This window comes from Hemibagrus wyckioides, linkage group LG16, assembly GCF_019097595.1.
Source record: "Hemibagrus wyckioides isolate EC202008001 linkage group LG16, SWU_Hwy_1.0, whole genome shotgun sequence".
Lineage (NCBI taxonomy): Eukaryota > Metazoa > Chordata > Actinopteri > Siluriformes > Bagridae > Hemibagrus > Hemibagrus wyckioides.
This window is the reverse complement of record NC_080725.1, coordinates 17,827,501-17,845,000: the sequence shown is the minus strand read 5'-3', so window position 1 is coordinate 17,845,000 and position 17,500 is coordinate 17,827,501. Positions and strand designations below refer to the sequence as shown.

At 41.4% G+C, this 17,500-nt stretch overlaps 2 protein-coding genes across 4 annotated transcripts in view; both read left to right on the top strand.

Annotated features, from left to right (window-relative positions):
- Positions 1-2,748, top strand: part of brf2 (BRF2 RNA polymerase III transcription initiation factor subunit) — a 5,429-nt gene extending 2,681 nt beyond the window's left edge. For both annotated transcript variants that reach the window (XM_058411039.1, XM_058411040.1), the window contains exons 6-7: positions 1,173-1,350; positions 1,925-2,748. In XM_058411039.1, coding sequence (XP_058267022.1) covers positions 1,173-1,350; positions 1,925-2,410 — 664 coding nt within the window. In that variant the 3' untranslated portion in view covers positions 2,411-2,748. The remainder of the gene's footprint in view (positions 1-1,172; positions 1,351-1,924) is intronic.
- An 8,098-nt stretch (positions 2,749-10,846) lies between these two features.
- The window catches only part of rnf34b (ring finger protein 34b), a 13,446-nt gene continuing 6,792 nt past the window's right edge, over positions 10,847-17,500 (top strand). For both annotated transcript variants that reach the window (XM_058412505.1, XM_058412506.1), the window contains exons 1-6: positions 10,847-10,979; positions 13,621-13,854; positions 13,936-14,376; positions 14,472-14,534; positions 15,606-15,807; positions 17,326-17,355. In XM_058412505.1, the coding sequence (XP_058268488.1) occupies positions 10,974-10,979; positions 13,621-13,854; positions 13,936-14,376; positions 14,472-14,534; positions 15,606-15,807; positions 17,326-17,355 (976 nt within the window). In that variant the 5' untranslated portion in view covers positions 10,847-10,973. The remainder of the gene's footprint in view (positions 10,980-13,620; positions 13,855-13,935; positions 14,377-14,471; positions 14,535-15,605; positions 15,808-17,325; positions 17,356-17,500) is intronic.

The window sequence follows — 17,500 nt, the reverse complement described above, 5'->3', positions numbered from 1 at the left end:
GGGTTTCCTCTGGGTACTCCGGTTTCCTCCCACAGTCCAAAGACATGCTTCTAGGCTGATTGGAGTCGCTAAATTGCCCATTAGTGTGTGACTGCAGACAGACATCACAGGGCACACACACACACAGGCACACACTCACTGGTCCAGGGTGTATCCTGCCTTGATGCCCGATGACGCCTGAGATAGGCACAGGCTCCCCGTGACCTGAGAATAGATCGGATGAGCGGTACAGACAATGGAAAAAAAAGTATTCTCAGAATCGAATCAATATTGTGAAGCCAGTACCGCAAATTGAATTGGAGTGTATCGTTACACCCATAATATATATCTCATAACCATATACCTGTTTCCTGAAGAGACTACTTGTCAGGGTTATGCTTGGACTTTCGCCGCCGGGATGCTTGAGTTCTTTTCGGCAGTGTATGTTTTTGTTTTGTGTCATGTTTCCTGTTCACGTGTCTTAGCCATAGATTCCTACCCCCGCCTCTGCACACCTGTTCCTTATGTGTTTGTAAATGGTTCCCCTATTTATCCCTGCCACGTTGTGCTTTGCAGTGCCGAATCCTTGTCTTCGAGTTTCATTTCTAGCCTAGTTGTTTTCCCAGTGTTTCCTGTTTCTGTCTTATTTGTTAATAAATCATGGTTTTTGTTATCCCTGCATTTGGGTCTGATTTTACCCTGAGAGACACACCGAAGACCTGACACTACTGCGCTAAAGTAAAGAAAGAAGTGTGTGTGTGATTATACTGAGTCCAACCAGAAGTATGCAGTTCTCCTGAGTTTAAATCACAGCAGCTGATTAATGGTCCCTCAATATATTTCAATTGGAAGTCAATAGTTCATTGTTTACAGAACCCACCTAAAACAGTACTTCACACACACACACACACACACAGTGAGTAAAAAACCTTTCTAATTAATAAAAGTACATGCATTTATTACACAACTACTGTCACAAGTAATAATGCTGATGATGATGATGAAGCAACAACTTTGTATAAACAACCTCTTACAGATTTTTATTGTAAACCAATAACTAATGGTTACAGCTGCATAAACTAGAATAAAATAATAGGCTCAGAGTCGGCAAAAATGATGACCATGTAAACCACAGTGTTTTTTAGTTTCAGTAATACACATGGATGTAAGTAAAGTGTGTGTGTGTGTGTTAGGTACAAGCTGAGCCCCAGTGATGTTCCTGATGTCTTTGCGGAGTCTGTAGAGAGTTTGGTGAAGCGGAGCACTGCGCTGTTGGAGCTGGCCACTGACATGTGGTTAGTGACCGGACGCAAACCGTTGCCCCTCCTCACCGCGTGTGTGTATGTAGCCTGGCAGTCTCTTAAACCCATGGTGAGTTCTCTCTCTCTCACACACACACACACAGAAGCTTCTGAAATACCATTTGCTCTTTAAAAACGAGCACACACACTTTCATATTTGCCCAGAAGACAGTTACACTTATGGCACTTTCCAAACACAACAGTTATAATGACATTGTCTTGCTGCTCTAATAATGTTGCCTACCTACATTTACATTAATCACAGTTAATCTTAAAAGTAACAGTAGTCCATATCGAATGACTGATTACCGGCTTTGCAAACACAATTAACCACAACGGACCTCATTTATCAAGCTGGATATGAACAAAGACATTCATAAATCATTCACAGGAGCATTTCCATAAGGCAGTTAGGAAAATCAATTTTGTGTAGTTCTATGTGTAATGAGGCTCACTCATGCATGTCGCCTGATGGGCCTCAAAGTTATATTTGAGTTTGGTATACAGATTACATGCAGATTATCCACCCAAGATTAAGTAGTTTGGGGTTTTTTTGTTTGTATTACTGAATTAATGCTTTGAAAGAACATTAAAACAAATTCGATTAAGATTCTCTCTTACAGTGTGTGTGTTTTGTGAAACAGGCCCGTATGAAGTACACACTGAATAAGTTCTGTGAAATAGCCAATCTGAAGCAGTCGAGAGTGACTCGACGGGTGACAGCGGGGCAGCGTGTTCGTGAGCTGAGGGAGGAGCTGTGTAAACTAGGCCGTGCCCTGCCCTGGCTCAGAGGAGGCACCGTCGAGCCCGGTTCCGTCTGCACACTGGTTGACGATATCCTTTCATACCGTAGAACGTTGATGCTGCAGGCCGTGAGGAGCTCTGAACTCAAAGAGGATGCTGAGGAACAGAGCGCAGCCTCCTCTGAAGAAGTGCACTGGGGTAAAAGACACCTTTTCCTGCCCCCTTCAGCAAGGAACACAAAGCGTCCGAGACCCTATTCCCCCGGGCCGGACGTCACTGGAGACGAGAATATATCAGACACGGAGATAGAATCGTACATTCGCTCGCCGGATGAAGTGAAGCTCTATCAGAAGATACAGAAGAAACTGATGAAGGATTCAAATTAAACTAGTTTTTTTCTTTTGGTTTGTCATGTATTTTTCAGCTCTTTTGTCAATGAACACTGAGTACTTTTGCAAAATGCACTTTAAACTAGCTTTACTAAGCACCCTTTAGTGCACACCACTGAGTATGAGGGATGTGGATGGTCCTTTGTCCTGCTGTAGCTGTTCAAACCAGACAAATGCAGCAGGATCAACAGAAGCATGGTATTTTTGTATGTATGTATAGAAATTACTCTACTAACTGATTGTGTGTCAATTTATTTATTTTTTTACTGAACTGTAATTGGAAAATGGCTTGTGGAAGATGAATTATTCAAAAAATATATATATATATATTCGAACATGACATTATTTCTTGCAGTTGTAGTCTTTTCGTTCTATTCAGGGTAGTTTTGCTCCCTGATTGAACGAGTTAGACGTGCTTTCCTTCAGGTTAAGCAAAGGCACCTCACACTCATGATGATCATTAGGGTTTGTTTTTAGAGACCAGAGCCAGATTTACTTCCTACTTCCGTCAGTATATTTGTAAAAATCAGTAACTATTGGAGGTTAGAATTACTATAATGGGTCTTTATATCAGATGAGGAAGAAAGCCTTTATATGTTGCATTACAGTGAATTTCTTTTTGGAGATGACCCCTGACCATGCAGCATGTTCACAGTATTTCTATTCTGCACTTTGGATGATATCGGTATTGCACAACTGCTATTATTTTCAGTAATGGTCATGGTTTCTGCAGGAACAGGAACTCCTCTTGGAATTGTTGTGTTCAAGAACCTCTTTAGGCTTAGAACCAACATAGAAACATACTTTATAAGTGTAATATAAAAAAATGATCTTGGTGTTTTAAGGATGCCAGTGGTAAGATCAGCATAATCTGATGATCTATCCAGCAAGAAACATTTTATGATCTACTGTAATTATAACAAACATTTATCCAGGGGTTTGATTTTCGCCACTGCCCTGTGTGTGTGTGTATAAAGTTTTCATGTTCTCTGAAGGTTTCCTCCCCTGTTTCAAAGACATATAGGCTGATTGTTATCTGTAGTGTGTGTGTGGTTGGCCCCCTGCCCTGGGTGTCCCCTGCCTTGTGCTCCGTGTGTCCCCTGAGATAGATACCGGGGTTCCTGAAACCCTGCGTAAGATAAACAGTACAAAGAATAGATGCAGTGTTAAACTCCCTGCTTTGTGTGTGTGTATGTGTGTGTGTGTGTGTGTCTGCCTGTGCTGTGTTTGTTCTGCCTCCTGCAGGAATGCAAGATTACATCCTGTTCACTGACCTTGAGGATTTCACAGCTCTGTTTTTAGCATTTTCCACTCTCCAAAAAACCCACACAGAATGCTCTTTGTTTCTGGAATGGATGTTGCTGATCGTTTTCATGTCTGCAAACGATTCTTTTAATGCAGTAGCTGTAATCTGTGAACTTTAAGACATCACACAAACACAGTAGATTTCAGACAACAATTAAGAGCGTGTTTTTTTTTTTTCAACAATGTCAGTAATCAATATTTAAGAGGCCTTGCTAATGAAAGTCTCAGTGAGGTTAGCTTCATTACATCAATGTGGTAAGATGCAAATTTATGTCAGAAACGGAGTGAGGGTGTTACCAGAAAGCTATCAGCTACTTGTGCGCAATCATGATACATTGCGGGTGCGCGCGTCTTGGGGTGGTTCTGTTAAAGTGATTTTTTTTTTTTTTTTACACAATACTGTAGTTATACAGGTTTAACTATTATCATAGGACCACATTAGCCATCGGAAACGGAGGAATTGCAGCATCGCCGTCTGCAGGGGAACAGTTTGCGCAGTTCGGTGCGGAACGGGTTGCAGCAGCACGAGCTCATCGCGCAGAGGTGATAAAGCAGCTGGATGAGTAAGCCGATGAGCCAGATGTGAAGACATGGATAGGCAGCCACCAGCAGAGTGACCAGACGGAATATCTTGCGTTCATGCGCGCGCTGGGCAGCGTTCTGGTCCGGCGCGTCCAGTTGCCCGGCGTCATGCCGGCTCGCAGTTTGACGGAGATGCACAATCAGGACGCGCACACCGTTGCCAGAGGCAATATATAGCTGAGGAGCAGCGTGCTGTAGGCATAAACGAGCCGCTGGGTCTCCTATCCGAGCCAGAACTCCTCGCAGATGGTCAGGTCGTCCTCTTCGAAGCGCACGTGGCAGCCAGATCGCACACAGCATGCGCGCACGCGCCATCGCCGAGATCCGCTTCTTCAGAGGGTGCACGGTAGCATAGTACCTGCCGAGGACAGGATAAAGTGAAATAAATAATCTGGAGCAATTTTTGTGTCAAGTTTCTTACAAATACATGAAAGTGTGATACCCGATACCCACCTTTACCCACAACTCATCAAATAAACACAAACAATTTACCAAAATATTCTCAATCACATTACACGGAGTTTGTAAATAAAGGCTGTAGATGCTGTAGGATGGAAATAGATGAAGGCTATGTAAATGGTGGAAGTTGTTGGTGAATGCTGAAGATGGAGCTGTAAATGATGTAGAATGATGGTTGTAGATGATTAAGGCTGGAGATGGAGGCTGGAGATGGTGAAGGTTGTTGATGGAGAATGGAGATGATGCAGGCTGTAGATGGTGGAAGTTGATTAGAGGAGGTTGTAGATAGTGGGGAATGTAGCTGTAGAAGGAGGAGGTTGTTGAAGGAGGCTGTAGATGGTGGAGGATGCTGATGTTGCTTTGAGGAGGTTGTTGAAGGAGGCTGTAGATGGTGGAGGTTGTTGAAGAAGGCTGTAAATGGTGGAGGTTGTTAGCTGGAGGCTGTAAATGGTGGAGGTTGTTGGTGAATGCTGAAGATGAAGCTGTAGATGATGCAGACTGAAGTGTAGTGAAGGTTGTAGATGATTTAAGCTGGAGATGGAGGCTGTAGATGGTGGAGGTTGTTGAAAGAGCCTGGATATGATGCAGGCTGTAGATTGTTGAATATAAGAGGTTGTAGCTGGTGGATAATGTCGTTGTAGAAGGAAGAGGTTGTTGATTGAAGCTGTAGATGGTGGAGGATGTTAGCTGAAGTCTGTAAACAGAGCAGGTTGTGGATGGAGGCTGCAGATGGTGCAAGCTGTAAATGGTAGAGTCTGTTACTGGTGGAGACTCTCGTGAGGCTGCAGACAGAAGCCAAATTAAATAGGAGAAAATATAAATGGCAGCTGTAACTCTACCTAGGAACCTCGGGTGGGTCAGTTCTACTTCAGGCTTCATTACATGTTTCTGTCAGTGTAATAAAAAGGTTCCATAATTTTTAAACAGTTGTCAGCCTTAATGTTTTCTGCTCAGTGCTACGCTTTTAGCTTTCTTTATTTCTTTATTAGCCGCATTAACCTCAGAGCTCCAGTTAAAACTAAAGAAGCAAACCCCAGCTAATCAAAATGTCTCGACTGGCCTAATAGGACCTTTGTGGACAGTAAATAGAATCTATGAGCCTTCAATGAGAGGATTTTTTGCCCCCAAAGCTCCTGTTTCAAAGTACCTAAACATGAAGTGGCTGCCTTTTAAGTTTCATCGTTCAAGTTTCCCATCGTGCTATTCTCTACACACCTTGCATAGTTGAAGTTTATTCAATAATAAAATATTTTTTTTATACTTAAGTAGCATGTTTTGTTAATATAAATATGATATTATTCTATTATCAATTATTGCGCCAGATTAAAAAAATCACTGAGAAATTAAAGCAGTAAAGACGTAAATAAAATAAATAAATACATAAAATCTGGACAGTACCTGAAGTATAGTGGATAAAAAATGTTTTCCTCTTTTTACTTGGCGCAGAAACAGCATAAACTCTCCAGTCTCCGGTCCGTCACGGCTTGTTGCTGTAGTACGGTGGCTTAGTGGTTAGCATTGGTGCCTCACAGCAAGAAGATACTGGGATTGAATCCTGGGTTCGAACAGGCAGGGGCCTTTCTGTGTGGAGTTTGCATGTTCTCCCCATGCCTGCATGGGGGTACTCCGGTTTCCTTCCACAGTCCAAAAACATGTACATTAGGTTGATTGGTAGTTCTTAATTGCCTATATGTGTGGCCCTGTGATGGACTGGAGATCTGTCCAGGGTGAACCCCTGTCTTTTGCCCAATGTGTGCTGGGATAGGCTCCAGCAGATCTCTGTGACCCTAATAATTAACCGGGTATAGAAAATGGATGGATCGATGTCGTTTACTGTTATTATATTATTTATTATTTGTTTGAACTTGAACTTGTACAAGTTATTTGTTTGAACTTGTATGGTGACCTTGAGTGACTAGAAAGGCGCCTATAAATAAAAAGTATTATTAGTAGTAGTAGTAGTATTAACACGAGGAAAGTGCTGTCTGCCCTTTTACACATACATGAGATCACTTATGACCACGACTGGCTAGTGCCACTGTGATTGTATTATACATTATAAGTATTATAAGTCCACTTCTAACATTAACATTAACTATAATTTATATTTACATGGCCATTTCCCAACGTTTCTTTACACCTCAGAATTAAACGGTTGAGTTACTGTCTCTTTAAGACTGTTATATCTTGACCTTAGTGTAAGAAGATCTCCAATTGATTCTGAACACAGACTGAATTAAAAGCATGAATCCCATTTGGTTTCTAGGTTTACTGCGTATCAGAAAGAATAAAACAAAATTCGGTGTTATTTAGTTATAAGGGGTTATTGATACTTTACATACCTTGTTTTTGTAAGGCATGTAATCTTTTAGAACAGTAAACATAGACTTACTTTGTTGGGTTTGTATTTAAGGCACCAATATATTTTCTGAGACGTTAACAGTCAGTGGGCTCAATTAAACACATTACAAGACCTAAAGTAGAAACTCTGACATACTGTATAGCATTGACATAGAAAAATAACAGGATAAAAACAGAACATCATACAGACACATATACTGTCTTTCTACTATTTGATGCCTGTGTAGTTAATAAATATTGTGTATAATTGATATTAAACAAAGCAAAGATATACACCGATCAAGCATAACATTAAGATATTGTGTTGGTCCTCGTTTTGCTGCCAAAACACAACAAACTGTGATGCACTGTGTATTCTGACACCTTTCTATCAGAACCAGCATTAACTTCTTCAGCAATTCAAGCAACAGTAGAAGGTCTGTTGGATCGGAGCCTTCACTCTCCATGTGCATCTGTGAGCCTTGGTCGTCCATGACCCTGTCGCCGGTTCACCACTGCTCCTTCCTTGGACCACTTTTGATAGATACTGACCACTGCAGACCGGGAACACCCCACCAGAGCTGCAGTTTTGGAGATGCTCTGATCCAATTGTCTAGCCATCACAATTTGGTCCTTGTCAAACTCGCTCAAATCCTTACGCTTGCCCATTTTTCCTGCTTCTAACACATCAACTTTGAGGACAAAATGTTCACTTGCTGCCTGATATATCCCACCCACTAACAGGTGCCATGATGAGGAGATCATCAGTGTTATTCACTTCACCTCTCACTGCTCATAATATTCGGTGTACAGTTAATGAACATCAAAACAAAATTTAATAATTTAATGTAATGCACTGGTTCCATTTCTACAATGACACAGTGAACATCGAGCAAGTAAAGCCGCTGCTGATATATGACCGGAAGCTCAAGAGACATCAGGCAGTGCTGTTTATGGAAACTGTGTTATCGTGAAAGGATTTTGCTACTCAAGGGCACAGTGAGAGGACTTAATATTCTTAATCTGATCTGAGGTGATGCATCAGGTAATACAGCTAAGCCTTTAATCCAAACTGACTCACATTCACAGAGACAGAGAGGCATTTTTACTCATGCTACTTACTTTGTCCTAATATATGCACGCACACACACATCTATAGCTGTCCAGTCCTTCTGTGTATTCGCTTAGTCAAGCATATGGCAGGAGATTATGACCTATCTCGATTGTATGTATACGTGTGTCAGAGATAGAGACGCGTTGAAAGCACTCCCATGTGATACAATAAGATCAACAGCAAGCACGAACCCACACTCAAAGCATGTGACGTTCAATCAGGAAAAGATTCAACTGATGCAAAGTGGAAAGGGAAATGAAACTGGTGAGTGGTTTCTGTGGTCTCTGGGGATCTGGATCTTGCCAACCTGAGGACAGAATGTATCTCTACGGTGTGCAGGATGGTTTTTTCTTTTTTAGCACATCCAGCGATCCTTCTCCTGTGGTCTCTGGAGGCAATGGCACTAGCTGAGGTTGTGGACTTCAGCCGATCTGAGGCTAGTCAGCTCTAGAATTGCTGGCATACTTGAAATGAATAAGCAAAAATTAGCTTGACGCATGTCCAAGTTAGTGGCAATCCTATGTTTTAAATTATAATTATAATAGATTTTGAGAGAAATATATATATAAAAAAAAGAGGACTCATACTCACTGTAAAATATGCAGGGGATCGTTGATGATTTAGGGCTGCTTTAGTGTCAATCATTGACTGTTTTATTTGTTTATTTAACAAAGTGTGTCAGTATTTCTGATTGTGTATAGCAATAGCAATTTTTATGAGAGGGTTCAATCTGAAAATATACTAAAACAGATGTGGGATCATTTATTCTATCCTTTTATATAGTAAAATAGATGTAGATGGAATGGCGGAATGACCCCTTGGTGTGTGTCTGTGTGTGTGTGTGTGTGTGTGTGTTTGTGTAGTGCTCTGCAATGTACTGTCATCCCATCCAAATTGCATTTATTTATATTTTTTACATTTACATTTGGCAGACGACCCTTCTCCAGAGCAACATCCAAAAGTGCCCTGAAGTCTTTATCAATGAATACAGTGATAATGTATTCATCAACGATGTATTCCAGCCCCAGTGTTCTTGGATAGACTCCGGATCCACCGTGACCTTCACCAGGATAAAGCATTTACTGAAAATGAGTGAATGAAAATTTTGGAATTTGAATCAATTTGCTGACATGTAGTTATATTGAACACCTGTAGGTGGCAGAGTATTTCTTTACAATCTCTTAATATTGGCAAAACAGAGCAACAGGCACACAAATTCCTGGCTACTTAAAAAAAAATCAGAGAATAGTGTGAACAAACGACAGAGAAATCAAAGCTGGAATTCCTTTGGGAACATCCCAAAGCAAAAGTCAAATATAGGACAAGTTATTTAAAGAATTAGTAGCAACCATAACTCTGCTATAACTCAACACAAATCTGTGATATAGTTGCATTACATTCTGGAAATCTGAGTTGCTGTGTTCTTCCTACGTTGGCTTTCTCATCAATATCATTAAACGTTGGAGACTGAGAGCCAGGCCAAAACTGGGACGTCTGCCTTTACATGTATATGGAGTAGTCCCACCCTTTACAGCTATAACAGCTTCAAGTCTTCTGGGAAGGCTTTCCACAAGGTTTTGGAGCATGTTTATGGGAATGTTTGACCATTCCTCTAGAAGCGTATTTGTGAGGTCAGGACCTGATGTTGCACAAGGAGGCCTGGCTCACAGTCTCATCCCAAAGGTGTTCTATCAGGTTGTGGTCAGGACTCGCTCCACACCAAACTCACTCATCCATGCTTTTATGGACCTTGCTTTGGTCACTGGTGTACAGTCATGTTGGAACAGGAAGGGGTCATCCTCAAACTGTTCCAACCAAGCTGGGAGCATGAAATTGTCCAGAATGTCTTTGTAGGCTGAAGCATTAAAACCACTGGAACTAAGGGGCCAAGCCCAACCCCTGAAAATAACAACATCTGAATTCAATGATTTGGAGGGGTGTCCCAAAACTTTTGGCAATATAGAGTAAATGGTAATTTGCAGCTTGGAATGATGTCATTTCCTATCTGGGCATGTCCAACTTGTGAAATGAAAAACAGAACATGGATGGATGGATGGATGCCTTTTTTGTCTTAGGTCTTAGGCTTTTACTATTTGGTGATGAGCAATTACAAGAAAAAAGGTCATTGTAATTGTTCTAAAAAAAAACCCGCCCCCTATGACGTCAGCGCCAACACCAACTATCAAATTTTGCGCCAGCATCAGTGAGCACATCGCAAATATCTCGATATAAATATATTTATTGTGTTTCAGGGTGAAGTTACTTGACTGACCAAAATTTATGCAGTGCCTGTTTTTTTATTTTGTTTTTGTTTTGTTGTTGTTGTTGTTGTTTGGGGGGGGGTTTCTAAAGCATATATCAGTATTTGTCATAATACTCAAGTATTTTAAACTCAAGAAGTGTTTTATTTCACCGTAGTTTCGATTCTGCTGACCAAAACAAACACAGAAGAAGAACAACAGTTGAAATTATATTAGCAGGAATTTCTAGCCGGTCTGATAGCCGCTCTGCGTCATCACCTGTATCTCTCTGTGCACGCGCACAACAATCCCCACCCATCAAACGCTATTGGCGGCTGCAGAGAACAGCTGTTACTGCTGCGTCCTGATTGGTGGATCCTCGCTAGTCCATGACGTTATGCTCTGGGCTGCACACACACACACACACACACACACAGACGGAGAAGACGTAATGGAGTAATTCCGCTGCAATGCTCGTCATTTTTATTACATTTCACCAATTCCGCAGTGTGGAATTGCAATGAAGGTACGATACAGTTATTTTATACTAATTTAAAGCGCAATGCTGACCGCTATTTGTGCTCTCCTTGCAGAGTAGTGATGCTTTTTAGAATGATGATGATGATGATGATGATGATGATGATGTAAATGTCAGCAAGACGTATATCTAATAAGTCAGATAAAATCAGGATATGTGTTTTGATCTGCTGAGTTTTGCAACGCTGAGACTGTCAGTGGTCACATAGCTGGCTGGCTGTCTCTCAATGTCGGCGTATAACCATTCATAAGAATAATAGTCATGATTATGAATGATTATACTCATTAAGGATGATGAGTGTGACTAGACAGTTCTGGGAATACTGGAGTCACTGTGTGTGTGTGTGTGTGTGTGTTTTCTATACACGCTGCTGTATATTTTAGAAATTTGCTTAATTGTTGTGAAAAATCAGAATTATAGGAGTGCAAATGTACTCAGAAGACAATCAGTAAACATATCATTTTTCTTTGCACACACACACACACACACACACACACATACATATATATATATATATATATATATATATATATATATATATATATATATATATATATATTACACACACACGTACGTACATACGATGATCAGGCATAACATTATGATGAGAGGTGAAGTGAATAAGACTGATTATCTCCTCATCATGGCACCTGTTAGTGGGTGGGATATATTAGGCAGCAAGTGAACATTTTGTCCTCAAAGTTGATGTGTTAGAAGCAGGAAAAATGGGTAAGCGTAAGGATTGAGCAAGTTTGACGAAGGGCCAAATTGTGATGGCTAGACCACTGGATCAGAACATCTCCAAAACTGCAGCTCTTGTGGGGTGTTCCCGGTCTGCAGTGGTCAGTATCTATCAAAAGTGGTCCTAGGAGGAAACAGTGGTGAACCGGCGACAGGGTCATGGACGTGGGGAGTGAAGGCTGGACCGTGTGATCCGATCCAACAGACGAGCTACTGTTGCTCAAATTGCTGAAGAAGTTAATGCTGGTTCTGATAGAAAGGTGTCAGAATACACAGTGCATGACGGGTCAATATTAGATCATAATGTTATGTGTTATGTCTGATTGATTATATATATATATATATATATATATATATGTATATATGTATGTATATATGTGTCTGTGTGTGTGTGTGTGTGTGTGTGTGTGCTTGTATGATGTGTCTGAATTGTAGGAGATATGAGAACCTGTGCTTGAAGCTGTAAGTGATTAAAGTGATTAATCACACCATGTTTTCTATTTATCACACACTTATGCATACGTGTGTGAAAGTTAAATGTCAAACTTGGAGTATTTACCTTCACAATCTATAGAGCTAGATGTAGATGAACCTCTCAGAGGTTAAAGGTCATCTTTCCCCCAGAAAGAAGACATGCAGCAGTTTCATCCGGTTTCTTTAATAAAGCAGGTTTTCAGACCAAACAACACATGCAGCTGTATGCGCCTTACCCAGAATGCAGTGCAGGATGTAAACAGGAAGCTCATTGTTTCAGAGTTAATTTGCCTTGTAGTCAGGCCATAGTAAGCTAATACAGATTATTGTTAATTAATAGAACTGATCACATACACACAGAGATGTAAATGTATACCAGTACATAAAACCCAGGAACATACAGATCCAGTCCACACAGATTTGCACTCTTAGACAGATAGATAGATATATATATAGAGTATAAATTATTATTATTATTATTTATTACTATTACTATTATTATTATTATCTTATTCACACACTGTGGTAATTTAGTGTAGCTAGACCGCCAACTGGCATGCTTTTGGGAGGAAACTGTGGAACTGGGAGGAAACCAGCATGAAAACAATGAGAATATGCAATACAGATGTAAGCCTAAACTCAAGATCGAAGCAGGGAGGAGACAATGTTACCCACCATGCTATATTTATTACATAATAATGTTAAATATATAATAAAGTGTGGTTACACATATACAATTGTCGAACTTCATAAAATATAAAACTCAATGGTTGATTACACATACAGTACATATTCTAAGTAGAGCATGAAATTGTGGAATAGGGAACAACTTCTTGTGTATGCAATAGGGAAAAACTCTGGGGCATAAAATGGTGAATCTTCACCCTAAGTGCTTAATTCCTAATAGGTGCCATTTGGGTTTTCGCTCTCAACTTCCATTTTAACTAAACTGCATAAAGCCTTCAGCGCTCTATGTTTTAAGTACGCTATATTAAGCAGTTTGGTTTCAGCCTCCGACTGTCTATGCCACTGCACTACGTGTGGTTTGAAATAATGGTTTTTTACATCCTGTGCAGCGCGCTCGCTCTGTAGAGCTAAGAGGCAGCAATTTTCGGTTTAGCTCCCTACCCCTTGTCTCGGTGTCTATGAAATAAATCAATAGTTTCTACACCCTGTGTAATGCACTATATGTCAAGCAGGGAGTTATTTGAGATTCACCTCTCTACTCTTTATTCAAATGCACTTCAGAGGGTATGAAATAATGGTAATAATGCTTCACTGTGTGTGATGAACTCACACACAAGAGGCCAATTAGAAAACTTCCTAATTGCTATACAATTGCAATTGACATAGGATGTCTTTCTGCCTCTCTCTCTGTCTTTTTCACTTTAATCTCATTCTCTCTCACTCTTAGGCCTCTATGTGGGCTTCGTGTTGTGGTTTATTAAACGATCTGATTGGTTCGGGGGCGGTCAGAAGCCATCAGGCTGGGTTCGGGGGCGGAGCCGGGCCATTCAGATTTGCTCCTGGCGCTGGCTACTCTGCCTACCCTTCAACCAGTTCCACTCAATCACCATCTAGCCCTCCTCCCTCCAATGGAGCAGTGTGCAAAGCATGTGGTCTCGCCTTCTCCGTCTTCAGAAGAAAGGTAGGCTTCTCTAGATATATAATTGTTATGTGTCTGAATATGTAGAGAATCACACATGCATATAAAACTGTGTTTGTGCAGCACGTGTGTTCAGACTGTGGGCGGAGCTTCTGCGCACTCTGTAGCGTGCTGCAGGAGAACCTGCGGCGTTGCTGCGTGTGCCACGCCCTGTGGGCGACGGCGTTTGAACGGGCACGCCTCATGCGCCTGCGAGTACGTGATCTGCGCCGCTACCTCACACTGCGTGACATTAGCACAGATACATGCACTGAGAAGGAGGAACTCGTCGAGCTCGTGCTGCAACACATGGGGGTGGATCTTCAAGAGGAGGAGGAGGAGGAGGAGGAGGAGGAGGAGGAGGTGGAGGTGGAGGAGATTGAGGAGGCAAACACTGAAGCCCAGCCCTCTGCTTTAGCCCTGCCCATTGATGCTGCACCCCCCACCTCCCAGCAGCCTGCACTGTCTGTCTCCGGCCCTCAGGAAGAAACACACAGAACTAACAACAGCTCAGGAACCAGCCAGGTACACAAACATACACACACACACACACACACAACATACACATCTCTTCTTTCTGATTTTTTTTTAATGTTAATGATGATAATGATTTGTAACAGGATTGTGGAGACGTTGCCTCTGTGTCTCTCCTCCCCCTGGAGAACAACGAACATTTACTAGAGGTGAAGTTTTTATTCATACTAGTTATAACTAAAATCCTTTACATTTCCAGAACATTGTTTACGCAATTTCCGGTAGCAGATCAGAGAGACTTCTCACCTAGTATGCTGGCCAGTTTAACAGGAACACCTGTGCCCCGGCTCATTCTTGGAATTTATCCAAAACGCCAAAAAACAGAAACAGGTCAAGAGTTTGTTCCTGTCAATCGTCAAATTCCGAGGCTCCAATGAGCAAAGACTAGACTGGACAGCTGAAGACTGGAAAAAGATTTTCTTCCAACCTTCAGCCGTCCAGTTTCGCTGAGCCTTTGCTTACTGTAGCCTCCGTCTAGCAGAAGTACTGTAGTTCTTGCTGTTGTAGCATATCTGTCTAAAGGTTTTCTAAAAAGAACAACTGACAGCAAGAAGCCTTCATTATCGCCACACATACATTACAGCACAGTGAAATTCGCATATCCCAGCTTTGGAAGTTGTGGTCAGAACACAGAGGCAGCTATGATACACTGCCCCTGGAGCAGGGAGGGTTAATGACCTTGCTCAGTTGCTCAACAGTGGAGTTTGGTGGTGCTGGGGCTTCAACCCTGATCCGCCAATCAACAACCCAGAGCCTTAACCACTTGAACCACCAATTCTGTGTTTTGAGATGCATTTCAGCTCACCGTGGTTGTAAAAAGTGGTTATTTGAGTTATTGTAGCCTGTTCTTCTTTAAAACACTCTGGTCATTCTTCTGTGATCTCTCTCTTTTCCACCCACAGAACTGCCACTCATACATTTCACAATTTCACCTGTATCTGTATAGATTTATCTGTTCTGCTACTGAAACAATTGGCTGGTACGAGCAGTTCGCATATTCATATAAAAGTGAGTGCAAGTTAGTGTGCTGGATTATATTGTTTACTTGACTGAGTTAACTTGATCAGTCTCTGATCTCATCTGTTATGAAATTGTATAACTAATTGTATAACATATTTAATGTATCATCACCATATTCAGTTAAGGGAATGACTAAACATTTACATGTCGCTGTTCTCACTTGGCTCTGTGTGTGTGTGTGTGTGTTGATGTGTAAACAGTCCAGCCCAATGACTCAGAGGAGGGCTCGAGCCTCTATCTCTGATCTCTCCAGCGAGGATGACATCGAGTTGTTAACTGTTCGGCAGCTGAAAGAAATTCTGGCCAGGAACTTTGTGAGTTTTTCCGGCTGCTGTGAGAAGTGGGAGCTGGTGGAACGTGTGCAGCGTTTATACAGAGAGCACCAACACAACATCACCTCCTGTGAGTCTTCAGTCTGTGGCAAACAGCAAACATCTAAATATACACCTGACACTCGGGGCGTAGGGTTTCCTCTGTCTGAGGCGCGAAATGTTTTTAAGGAAATGGAGATGAGGATAAAGATATTGTCATGCATTTTGCACCAACTTCAGTGAAATGTAAATTAGCTGGCCTCAGAGGTATACAACATGTTTAACTGGGGTGAGTACACAGTAAAAAGGAGCAGTGTTTAGGGGCAGTGTGCAGGTCTGGTCCAGGGAAATGGACCACTGGAAATGATATGTAGCAGATAAGATATGTAACACAGATAAATATTTTCTGTGAGGAATTTGCTCCTAGAAAATCTCTAGGAATACTAAAGCAGCTTTGGATATTCAAAGCTACATATCAACAACAATTTGGTGGAGAACAAGGTATCAGGAGAAATATCTCAGCTAATTACACTACACGGCCAAAAATTTGTGAACGCCTGACCGTAAGCTGTTGCCACAAACTTGCATTAAATCTGATGTCTTTATATTTCCGGTTTTTGGAACCAAAAAAAATCTAAATATGTTCCAGCATGAATTCCCTTGTGCACAAAGTGAGCTTCTTGAAGACATGTCCATGGACAAGTTGGAGTGGAAGAACTCCTGCACAGAGCCCTGACTCTATCTCACCCCCACTGAACACCTTTGGGATGAACTGGAACATCAGGCGTTCTCACTCAACCTCAGTGCCTGATCTCACTAACGCTTGCGTGGCTTATTGGGCAAATCCCAACAATCACTATCCAAAATATAAGGGAAAGGCTTTTAAGTAGAGTGAAGGATATTATAACAACAAAAGGAATACTTGGATCTTCAACAAGGACAGGGCAGGTGTCCACAAACTTTTGGCCATGTAGTATAGGTACAGCCAACAGTTATACCAGAAAAAAACAAAATGGAAAATGTTTCTCATGAGATTCTGTGTATTTAAATAGTAGTACTCTTATTGATCCGCCTAAAAAGCTTTCCAATAAATCCCATCATGGCAAGAAAGGCTGTTAGTTTTAAAGATTAGAGCTCTCCATGATGTCCTCTCCGTCCTATGCAATAGTTACACATTTCTCAGGTAGCACACATGGAAAATCTCTCCAGGCGAGACCCAAAGTGGTTTCAACACAAAGGATACAGAAGTTTCCTAACTTGCATCCACATCATTAGCACGTATGTAGATGAAAGACTGATGGCTGAAGATCCACGACAAACATCATTTCCCAGAACTGCAATAAAGGGCATCATGCTCATTAATAAGTGTGCTAGGAGTTCTTGTTGATCCCTAAAGCCAGAATACTTTGTTCTTGTATTGTAGAGTACAGATGGTAATTGCAGCTGTTAGAGAACATTGTGTTCCTGCTTTAGCGCTATATTCGACCCGGACGAATTTTAACAATCTGGTCGTCTTTAGTGTCGGAAGTTATTTAAAAACTTTACGAACGTACAGGCTGCTATGATGTCTACAGAGAACTGACTGCTCTCTTTTCTGTTTTCTTTGCAGTGGAAAACATGAGCAACAGCATCACTGCAGGTGAGGAGATCTTTTCAATACATTCATGCAATATTAAAATGTACTTTGTCCTCTTTATGTAGTTACTCATCCAGGTCACGTTTGGTGTATTAGAAGCTTATGCTTAAACCATCGTTCACACACACACACAGATTAATCGGGTCAT